At 39.6% G+C, this 11,537-nt stretch overlaps 1 protein-coding gene across 2 annotated transcripts in view; it reads right to left on the bottom strand.

Moving 5' to 3' along the window:
- Nucleotides 1-6,908: 6,908 nt before the first annotated feature.
- The window catches only part of LOC121824926 (vomeronasal type-1 receptor 4-like), a 29,217-nt gene continuing 24,588 nt past the window's right edge, over nucleotides 6,909-11,537 (bottom strand). For both annotated transcript variants that reach the window (XM_076570962.1, XM_076570972.1), the window contains one exon: nucleotides 6,909-11,468. In XM_076570962.1, coding sequence (XP_076427077.1) covers nucleotides 8,461-9,396 — 936 coding nt within the window. In that variant the 5' untranslated portion in view covers nucleotides 9,397-11,468 and the 3' untranslated portion in view covers nucleotides 6,909-8,460. The remainder of the gene's footprint in view (nucleotides 11,469-11,537) is intronic.

Here is an 11,537-nt window from a genome sequence, read left to right as displayed (position 1 = left end):
GTTTATAAGCTGTATGAATTCCTTGATCAAATTTTTGGGGTCACTTATGTATACTATCCTGTCATCTGCAAATAGTGAAAGCTTGAGTTCTTCCTTTCCAATTTGTATCCCTTTGATCTCCTTATGTTGTCTTCTTGCTCTGGCTAGAACTTCAAGTACTATATTGAATAAGTATGGAGAGAGAGAACCTCCATGTCTTGTTCCTGATTATAGTGGAACCGCTTTGAGTTTTTCTCTATTTACTTTGATGTTGGCTGTTGGCTTGCTGTAAATTGCCTTTATTTTGTTTCGGTATGTTCCCTGTATTCCCAATCTCTCCAAGACCTTTATCATGAGGGGGTGTTGGATTTTGTCAAAGGCCTTTTCAGCATCTAGTGATATGATCATGTGTTTGTTTTCTTTCAGTTTGTTTATATGTTGTATTACATTGACAGACTTTCATATGTTGAACCACCCACCCTTGCATCCCTTGGATGAAGCCTACATGACCATGAGATAATTGTTTTAATGTGTTCTTGGAGTCTGTTTGCCAGTATTTTATTGAGTATTTTTGCATCAATGTTCATGATGGAGATTGATCTGTAGTTCTCTTTTTTTGTTTCATCTTTGTTTCACTTGGGAACCAGGGTAATTGTAGCCTCATAGAAGGAGCTTGGTAATGTTCCTTCTGTTTCTATTGTGTGGAACAATTTAGAGAGTATTGGTATTAACTCTTCATTGAAGATCTGGGAGAATTCTGCACTGAAACCATCTGGTTCTCGGCTTTTTTTGGTTGGGAGAATTTTAATGTCTGTTTCTATTTCCTTAGGGGTTATTGGTCTATTTAAATAGTTTATCTGGTCTTGATTTAACTTAGGTATGTGATACCTATCCAGAAATTTATCCATTACTTTTAGATTTTTCCAGTTTTGTGGAGTAGAGGTTTTTGAAGTATGACCTGATGGTTCTCTGGATTTCCTCAATGTTAGTTGTTATGTTGCCCGTTTTATTTCTGATTTTGATAATTTGGATGTTCTCTTTCTCTTTTGGTTAGATTGGATAAGGGCTTGTCTATCTTGTTGATTTTCTCAAAGAACCAACTGTTTGTTTCATTGATTCTTTGAATTGTTCTCTTTGTTTCTATTTTATTGGTTTCAGCTCTCAATTTGATTATTTTCTGGCATCTATTCCTCCTGGGTGACTTTGCTCCTTCTTGTTCTAGGGGCTTTCAGGTCACTCACCTCTAGGTCTGGATGAGGCTGGGGGTTGGTTTCCAAGCCTTAGGAAGTGGCTGGTGTCTAATTGGAGCTGCTCTATGGTCAACACAAGCTAGTTGATTCTGTGAGTCACAGATGCTTTCTTTGTCTTCTCAGGACTCTTGGTCCAGTCACAGTTGACTGATTCCGTGTTTCAGGAGGCCTCTCTTCGTCCAATGAGAGGTGGCAGATTCTACTTCTCATAAAGCCACTCTTGGTCTAAAAAGGGCTGGCAGATTCACTGTCTGCTGAGGTTAATTTGGTCCAATGACTGCCCTTGGTCCAATGAGAGTTCATTCTCTAGTCCTGAATAGAGCTGGAGGTTGGTTTCCAAGTCTCAGGAAGTGGCTGGGGTCTCCAGCAGATAGGAATGGTGTTACAGCATGTAGATTGTAGTGTCTGCAGCTGAGCAATCTTGGTGAACAGGGAACCTTCCCATAGGAGCCCTGGCTACTGGCTGGCAACTGGGGCCGTGTTGGGCGGGTGTTCCTGGGTAAGGGATGGGGCCCAGAAATGGGTCCTAGGAGTGGGCTTCTCTGGATATGACCACAGTCATTCACATCTAGTTACTGATAGAGCTGAGGGTTGGTTTCCAAGCTTCAGGCTGGGGTCTCTGGAGGAAGGGAATGGGGTAGGGCATATAGATAAGAAAATTGTTTTTGACAAAAAAGGAATTCTCTACATTTCATATGTTGTAGATCTTGTTTGCAAATTTAGCTTTTAGGAGTTTTCTACTCTAAGTGTTTATCTTGGGTAGAGGGTTAACTTGCTGAGTTTGAGTGGAGGTAGAAAAAACAAGACTAGTATACACTAACTAGCACAGCAGGGTCTAGAGTTTTTGTTTTTTATCTGGACCTAAGCTAGCTCAGGGAACCTTGGAAAGTGAATCATAGATTATATTTCCTATGAACCTATAAGAACACCTTCTTTTTAGAGTCTGGTGTTGTAAAACTGGTATTGATCAGTACCAAAAATATTTACCTCCATATATACATATAGTCACAATAATCACAAGGAAATAGTAGTCCTCCTCACCCTGCAAGAATAACAGATTCTGTTGTGTTTGGATTTGAAAGTTTTAGGTGTAGACCTTCTTAAATCCTTGCTTCATAGAATCTACATTTGTCTGATAGGATTTTAGATTACAATCCATATTCTTTGTCTGTAATGGATGTACTTGGAGTGACTGTGGAAGGATGGATCAATTTGGACCACAAATATGTAGCTGCTGAAATAATTTCAGTAGCTTCTGTTACATACTGGGCAACACAAAGTTTAAAACCAACCTTTCTGACAAACTTGAAGATCATTGCCCACTGCATTTGGAAAGTAAGTGATGGCACTGAAGGTGGATCAGGTTACATTCCTACTACATACACAGAAAATGTCATTTCCAGACTTCTTCTATAGTCCATATTAGGGGAGATTTGATGGCCACACTGGGGAGCAGAAGGTACTGCATTTTCCTATAACATTCTAAGATAGGCTGCTGCATGATCCAGCTTATAAAATCGCAGAAAAAATGTCTTAGTTACATTTGTATTGCCCAAGGCAACTAATAGAAGAAAGAGTTTATTTTGGGCTTGAGGTTCCAGAAGGTTAGGCTCTATGATGGAGGACTGTAGGCCACAAACAGCAGTTGGCTGAAACAACAGCTGGTAGTTCACAAATTGACTTGCAAGCAGGAAGCAGACAGCACACCATGAATGGCACAAGTGTTTTGAAATGTCAAGCCAAGCCTCTCCCCAGTGACACATTTTCAACAAAGCCACACCTCTGAATCTTTCCCAAACAGGTCTACCAGCTGTGGACCAAGTGGTCACATATGTGAGCTGTTCTCATTCAATTTATCATAGAGACTTTTTCCCCCATATCCTCATGTCATCTGTGCAAGACTTCAGGAATCCTTCTCAGAGTGTCACCTAGTTTCTTCTGATTGAATTTATTCAATAATAGGCTCTGCAGCACCAGATTGGAGCCATATTTTCCTATGAAGATTCTGAAAGCAATGAGATCTCCACTCACACAGAGGTTGGTATGAAGCATGGTGGAAGCCAGAACTCATTTCTAAATGGTATTAGAAAACTGGATGCCAATCTCATCCCTATGCCAGCACCACTCAGTGGCCCAGGCTGTTCCATAGCATTCGGATTCTTACTGCATATGAAGCCTTAGGTCCAATTTTTACCATTCCAAAAACCCACATGAAAGAAAAAGCAACAAACAAGGAAAACTTTCATTGTTGATGGTTGTTTATAATCATTTCATAGTATTAGAAAAACTATCAAGTTGGGGATCATTTTGAAACAAATGTAAAAACTCAGGTTTTAGGAATGTGTGACCAACAAAATGAAAGTTTTGAAAGTGACAGAAGAAGCCATCATTTCGTACTCAGAGTCTGCAGTTACATGTCGCTACATCAAGTGTTTGCCTTTGATGTGTGGCTGTTTACATGGTTGTTGGGATCTCAGCTACATTTATATTGCTGATACAACAAGTGGTTTACTCACCAAATCTCCAGCACTTACAGATGAATCTTGTAAATTAGATGCAAGGAGTTGTCAGTTAAATTTGAGGGACACAAATGGCAGGATATAAGGGTCCACTTGGCTACACTCTTTGTTATCAGTCTTTGGTTCCCAGAATCCAACTCCTGTCCATTCTTCCTCCCCGGACTCCCTCTCTTGACACCCTAGAAGAGAATAATATCATACTACCAGCCTGTACCTATAGGATGCCAATTGTTCAGTTAAATCTTTTCTATTCCTTGATGTGAACAGTGTTGTCCAGTGGTGATGTCATCTCCCTCACAAATGCTATATCAGTGTTGTCTTCTCTAATACAACCCCATAAGCCATTGGGAAGAAGTTCTTGGAGCATATACAACATACATATTAGGTGTTGCTGCCAATCTACTGCTGTAGGTAGTCTGCCTGTGCCTTTGCTCACTTAGTCTCCATCCAGAGACAAGCATCACAGATATGTTATACCTACACACGTGAGTACTTTCTTTCAAATCTCCAGAATGCAGAGGAATGGACGTTCTCAGGTAGAACATATAATTGCTGTTCCCTGAATTAACATCTTTCTATCATGGAATTCCTCCTGAACAGACTCAATCCACACAATGGAGAGAATCAAACCTGAGGCTTGAGCCTAACATAGATAAAGGAAGGTTGCAGGTGAAAAGCATTTCAAGGCCAGACCCTCCCTTCTTGCAGCTATTTTCAAGTCAGTAAGAGGAGGTCTGCTCCCAGGGAGGTCCCTGGGTTAAATGTTTTCTGAATATATTCATTTTCTTATAAAAATCCCATACTCAAACATTAAAGCTCATGAACTATGGAGGCATTTATTATTCAAGTCACCACAGATGTTTAACTGTGTAAGACTCAAGGAACATCATGGAACTTATAATTGTCTCTTTCTACCTCCCAAGGTGATGCTAAAATTAAAGGTAATCATCATGCAAAACCAACCTTTTTTATGGGTTTCTAGAGATTTGAAGAACCAAGCCATTTACAGACCTCATAATTCATTTTAAATCTGCAGCAACTTAGTGGTTTCTATATAGAAATGATGATAGTATGAGTTTGGTGAATCCTTGGTCTACAATGACCTAAGGAGAAATGTATATTTATTGACTTGATCCCCTAATATATTACAGAGCCAGCCTCTAAAAGTTTTACTGTCTCACCCTCCCTCACCACCCACTGTGTCTCATTCTCAGTATCACACAATGTAGGGTATTTGAGATCCTACTAATCTGTGTGTTTATTCTCATTCAGCCTTTTTCCAAGGTGTCTTTTCTTTGTATGAATCCACTGAATTCAAATTTATTTATAATTCATGTATTTTGAGGTATTACATGAAAAACAAGAATGGCATAGTATTTTATCTCTAATTTTGGTGGCTTGATTCATTACATTTATTCAAAACTTTCTCATTCCTGAACATTATGTAATATATAAAATTTTATTAAATTCATCCTACATTGCTGAGTATGCTGATTCTGCCTACTGTCCTTGCCCTCAGCAGGTGAAGCCAGAAGGATTATGAGTTCAAGGTTAGCCTTGGATACACAGTGAGCTCAAGGCCACCCTTGACTACATATGACTCTGTCTCAGAAAAAAAAAGAAGTACAGGAGAGATATTTCAGTTGGTAAGAGCATGTGATGCTCCTCTAGAGGCCCCAAGTTCAGTTCTGAATACCTATGTAACAGGAGGCTCAGAAGCACCTGAAACTCCATCTCTGGGCATGTGACAATAACTTCTTGGATCTGTTGGCACTGCCACACAATATCCCAACATACACATGCACATAAATAAAGACAAAAATAAACCTGTTACTGTAAAGAAATAAAAATAACAAACATGAAATCTGAGATACCTCTCTTGCAAACTCTGTATATATACCATTTTAATTGGGTTCTTTGGTTTGCTGATGTCTAGTTTCTTAAGGTCTTTATATATTTTGGATATTAGCCCTCTATCTGATGTGGAGTTGATGAAAATTGTTTTCCATTCTGGAGGCTGCTGTTTGGTCCTATTGACCAAGTCCTTTGCATTATAGTTACTTTTTGAGTTAATGAGATCCCATTGGTTAATTGCCGGTCTAGTGCCTGTGATATCTGTATTCTGTTTCAGGAAATTGTCTCCATTGCTGATGCATTTAAGGATATTCCATGTATAGCAGGTTCAGTGTCTGGTTTGATGTTGACTTCATTGATCCACTTGGCTTGACTTTTGAGTAAGGTAATGAACAAGGGTGAATTTGTATACTTCTGGATGCGGACATCCAGTTAGGTCAGAACCATTCAATGATAATGTTTTTCTTAATTTCAAGTGTGTAGTTCTGGTTTATTTATCAAAAAAAATATTTTAAAATTCTGCTCTCATACATTACATCTTGAGGGCAATTTTATTCTCTCTACTCCTCCATGTTTTCCTCTGCCAACATTTTTATCATCCCACTGATTCTTAGGTTTCTTAGGCTGTCCAGATCAGTATGTACTGGATGTTCTGAGCATCTGTCTGATCTGAAATTTTACTATCCTCAAAGTATTTGCTGTTTTCTTCTTTCACTGCTGCTGACTGTACACTTAATAATCTCACTTTGCAAAACTGAAAGCATGGCAATTGTGAATCATTTCCCATACAAGACACGGACATCCATGGAGTCAAATATAAATTTACATTAAAAAGGGTTGTGGATAGATGAGTAAAATTTGTCCAGTAAATATTATGTACTACTCTAAATCATCCTCAATGAGAATAGAGCTCAACTGAGGAGATGAACCACATGAATGAGGGTGGAAGTACAATCTCTGTGGAATGAGCTCTTAGCCTGGAGAACATGGAAGCAGCAATGCTGCATCCTTAGCCATCATGGGAAGTGCAGGCAGAATTCCCTTCTCTTCAGAGCAGATTAGTCTTTTACATCAGTTAGCTTTGGAAGTTAATGATCAATACTAATAACAACTTTAAAATAGAACAGGTGAAGTTACTCCCCCAGAGAGACTTTTTTCCATTTATCTTTATTAAGAAATTTTCTACTCATTGTACATGTTACCCACAGATCTCACCTCCTCCCTCCTCCCACCCTCCAGCGCTCCTTCCCAAGCCACCCCACATCCCCACATCTCCCAAATCAAGGTTTCCCATGGGGAGTCATTAGAGCCTAGGCAGATCCAAGCCCCTCTGGACTGCACCAAGCCTGAACAAGGCATCACACCTCAGGCACCTAGCTCCCAAAAGCATGACCATGCACCAGGGATGGATCTCAAACCCCCTGCTTGAGTGCCCCCCAAGCAGTTCGAACTGAACAACAGACTTTCATATCCAGATGGCCCAGCCCAGTCCCGTGGGGGCTCCACAGCCACTAGTCTACAGTTCATGGGCTTCCACTTGCACTGTCAGTCATCTCTGCACTTCTTTCCATCATGGTCTCACTGTCCTCTGCCTGAAGAATCCCTCCTCTCTCTCTATAAATTGGATTCCCAGAGCTAAGCATGGAGTCTGTCCGTGGTTCTCTGCATCTGCCTCAATCAGTCACTGGACAAAGGCTCTATGATGACAATTAGGGTATTCCCTAGACTGGTCACCAGAGTAGACCAGTCCAGGTACCATCTAGAAAACTGCCAGCACTCCAAGGTAGGTCATCCTTGTGGATTCCTAAGTGCCTCCCAGCACCCTGCCTCTTCCAATTCTTTTATACCCTGCCTATCATGATATCTCCATTCCTGCCCTCCCACTCTGTCCCTGTTCCAATTCAACCCTCCCATTTTCATATGTTCCTCAGAGAGACTTTATAGCACCATAGTTTGCTTAAATGTTCTCTTTTAATTATATAGCCTAGATTTACATCTGATCATACTCCAGACCTTTCCAACTTTCCAAATTTGTCTTTTCTTGTATTTTTGGATTTTGTGACAGAGTTTCACAGTGCCACCTAGGCTGAACTCAAATACACAATCTTCCCACTTCTTTCTCCTCAAAACAGGGACAGCAAAGTCTGTGCTACCTGCTAATCCTCTTGTAGTCTCCCATGTCTCCTTTGTCTTAATTTAAACTATCAACCTAATGCTTACATATGTAAATGTTTCCAGTACTTATTATTGTGCATGAAATTACTACAGTTCAATTCTAAACAATTTTATTTGAAAGTTTACCTAAACCTGACTTTTAAAAATGTATTTCTAATAACTTTACAGGGCTGGGAGTTATACTTTAGATTTAAGAAATATGTTGTCTATTAAATATACATTCCCTTCTGTAGCCAACACTGGCATGTTTCATTACCATCACTGAATCATTCTGACATTTTTCATCCTCTTCACTTGTTCTTACTTTCTGACAGCCACCAACACTTGATTTGATGGCCCAGGTGCAATCTGCAATGTTTAACTTTTGTACTGAAGGTGACAATGTCAATTTAAAAAGTCTCATTCACTGAGAAGATCACCTGAAGGACTACACTCCACCTAAACCCCACAGGTTAACTCTCCCTGCTACTGTGATATTCTCCATTAAAACTGTGAGTGCTGATTGTTTCAGCACTAATATCATACAGCTTGATTGACCTGTGTCCCAGACTACAAGACAAACTGCATTGGGAAGAAACTTTGTAGACAATGGGTTTCTTCTGCAAAGTTTGGTATTGACAGTGTGTTCACAGAATAGAAACTGAGTAGAAAACATGGATAGAGGGATGCAGACAGCAGAGCTTTTAGAATTCTCTGACTACACAAGCACAGTGTATTGTCTGGTAAAAACTACTGCAGCAGAGCCTGAAGAATGAAGCATAGTGTCTGATGAGCAGAAAGGGGCAGAGTGCTGGAAAGCATGCCGCCATGGCTGCACCAGTGTTAGACAGCCACCTAGATCCTTCACTGGCAGATAAATAAGATGTAAAGACAACAGAGGTTGCATAAAAGATCACAAAGCAGCACACTAGGGTGAGGATGCTTTGGGTGGCTCTGGTTTCAGGGGATGACCTAGGAGACAGGGATCTGTGGATGTGTTGCACCCTCTGCTTATGTCTGAGCAGGATGAATACCATGTAGCCACTGGCCAACGTCATGAGTGTCAAAAAAACGACATCATTGAATGCTATTAGGATTACAATAAGAATGCTGATCAGTTTCTCAGAATTGATAACAGTACAATATCCAAAATCTTGTATTCCAGTAACATTTCTTCCACCCCTTATATTGGTTGTATATACAAAAATAAAATTATATAACAAAAGCTGGAGTGCCCAGCATAGGCCCAGGAATGGACCAATAATCCTGGGGGCTCTGGGCTTGTACTGTGCCCACCGAGAACTACTGGGGCTGATGGTGATGGCCTGAAAGACACTCAGAAGGGATGTGGAGCTAAGGGATACTCCTCTGCCAACTCGATGAAAATAAAAGGCAAGTTTACAGGAAACATAATCTAGATAGTAAGTCTGACTAAAAGCAGCAATGGTCTGTGGGATTCCTCTGCAGAGAACAATGAAGTTGGCCCAGACCAGGTGTTTGACAATCAGATCAGTGGGCTTTGCCCTGATTCCAGAGAAGTCAGCAATGATAAAACAGCAAAGCAAAGCTGAGTTCCCCAGCATTCCCAGTACAGTCTGGGACAGGAAAAAGATCCCTACAACCATGTCTCTGGAGGCCATTCTGTCATGGCCCTGGGTCAATGCAAAACATGTCCAGAGCACACTTGTTAAACAAGTTGGACTTCCTTTTTCTTAGCATGCCAAACAATGTACTGCATATACAATATTACCTTACATTCATAAGTAATGCTAATGTGTGTCTTCCTAGTAAATAGTTTGCTAGGTCTCAGTGAACTGCTATTGTTTCAATTGCAGATAATTAACTGGGACATTGTAGTAAAAACTAAAGTTTATTATGCCATAAATATGTCTTAGCATTTTTCAAGCACAATGCAGTTAATTGCAGGTTTAATATCCACAGTGCACTGGTGAGATGATCTAATGACCAAACTACATTCAGATGAATGTCCTGGTTGCAGAAACACTACAGGTTACCATGGTCCCAGCAAATTGTAAAAGGCTTAAGAAAGGAGACTGTATGACTCCACAGAAAATGGTAACCCCTAACTAAGATGCTATGGACAACTGATAGCTACTAGGAAAGGTGGAGTCAGTTCCCTTTAAAAATGTGGCCCATAGTAGGTTGACAATGGCATAGTAGATGGTCACACGCCCAATATCATGTGGGTACCACAAGCTATGCTTTATGTGTTAAGAAATTTAAAAGGCAAAACATGAGTGGGTCAATTTCTATAATTGAAATTGAAAACATGGTGTAACTGTGTGGAGTGGGGTAAGTATGTGAATGATCAAAATACATATAAATTTCTCCAAGTTAAAAAATGAGAATGAATAATAGAGAATAAGAAAAACTGTACAATTTGGAATAAAAAATAGAGAGTAATAAAAAATGTAAGGCTTCTAGCTGTCAGGAATGATAACATTTGAGTTCTCCTTTTTCAAACACACAAATGTAATTGCATTTACATATGTCTGCATGTACATATATGTGCTCATATTGGCTTTTAAGTGTTTTCAACATTAATTTTAACCACTTAATTTGGCATGTATTATTTTGAATATAACTCTATCACACTTAACCATGACTAAAGACATGTATAGCAAAAAAAAAACTTCAGTATATTTACAACAGTATGAAATGAAGGTGATTACTCAATAGAAGGATCACTAGTGAGATTCTTCAATTATTTGTATTAAAATTAAAACACAATAGAGACCTATGTAACTGTTGAACAATAGGAGAAGGCCTTCTGAATTGTGGGCCATAAAATTTAACTAATATAACTGTAAGTATTATAGAAATTGATAGATACTAATATACTGTCAGTCAATGATATAATGGGTACCTAACACATAGCACAATAATAATTGACATATCTATGTGATTCAAAAGCAATATCTGGGCTGGGAATAGTGACACATGTTTTTAATCCCAGTTCCTAGTATGCTGAGGCCAGAGGATCTCTATGAGTTTGAGGCTAGTCAGGTCTATCGAACAAGTTTCAAGACAGGAAGGACTCCATAAATAAACCCTGTCTCAAAAATCAAACAAACAGAAAGCAAATTTAGGGGAACATGAAGATCCATGTCTTGGAGGAAGTGGACATATCAGAGGCCTCAGACCTGAGTGATATTAGGCTGCAGTTATTCACTTAGTCAAATGCCCATGGACTTAAAATTTGGATACAGAGACACCAATTTACCAGTTACTCCTCTTTTCACAATCCAGATAACATAGCCCTTTAAGAAGGATATTAAGTTCTCACTATGCCACTGTACACAGGAGTTTCCAATAAAGAAAAAAATCTGCATGCATATAAAGCCCCAATGGAAAGCAAAATCTGTGGTGTAAATATGCAGGGGATATCAAACAACTCTCAAAGTTACTCTTATAACTCTTTAAATTCTGGCAGAGTTTTACCAACCCACTGCACAAGCCTGAGATTAGAAAATGAAATAGAACAGATGAATCTGAGAATAAGTAATAAACTGTCTTCGTCACCAGGAACCCTCCTGACTGGGAACAGTCACAAGTCTTGGAAAAAAGCATCAAGCATCAAGTGGGAATCCAGGATAGTCTCTCACCTGCAGCCTCCAACAAATCTTGTTGGGGTCAGGTCTCTGGCTGATTCTTCCTACAATGAAGTTTCAACCTGTGCAGGACCCCTTTCCTGAAAGAGAAAGATCATTTTGAAAGTCTGAACTCACCCACCTTCCAGAGACTGCCCTGTCCTTTGAAG

The sequence above is a fragment of the Peromyscus maniculatus genome, chromosome 1 (assembly GCF_049852395.1).
Source record: "Peromyscus maniculatus bairdii isolate BWxNUB_F1_BW_parent chromosome 1, HU_Pman_BW_mat_3.1, whole genome shotgun sequence".
Taxonomy (NCBI): domain Eukaryota; kingdom Metazoa; phylum Chordata; class Mammalia; order Rodentia; family Cricetidae; genus Peromyscus; species Peromyscus maniculatus.
The sequence above is the reverse complement of the archived record's forward strand: the minus strand, read 5'-3'. Positions and strand labels throughout refer to the sequence as shown.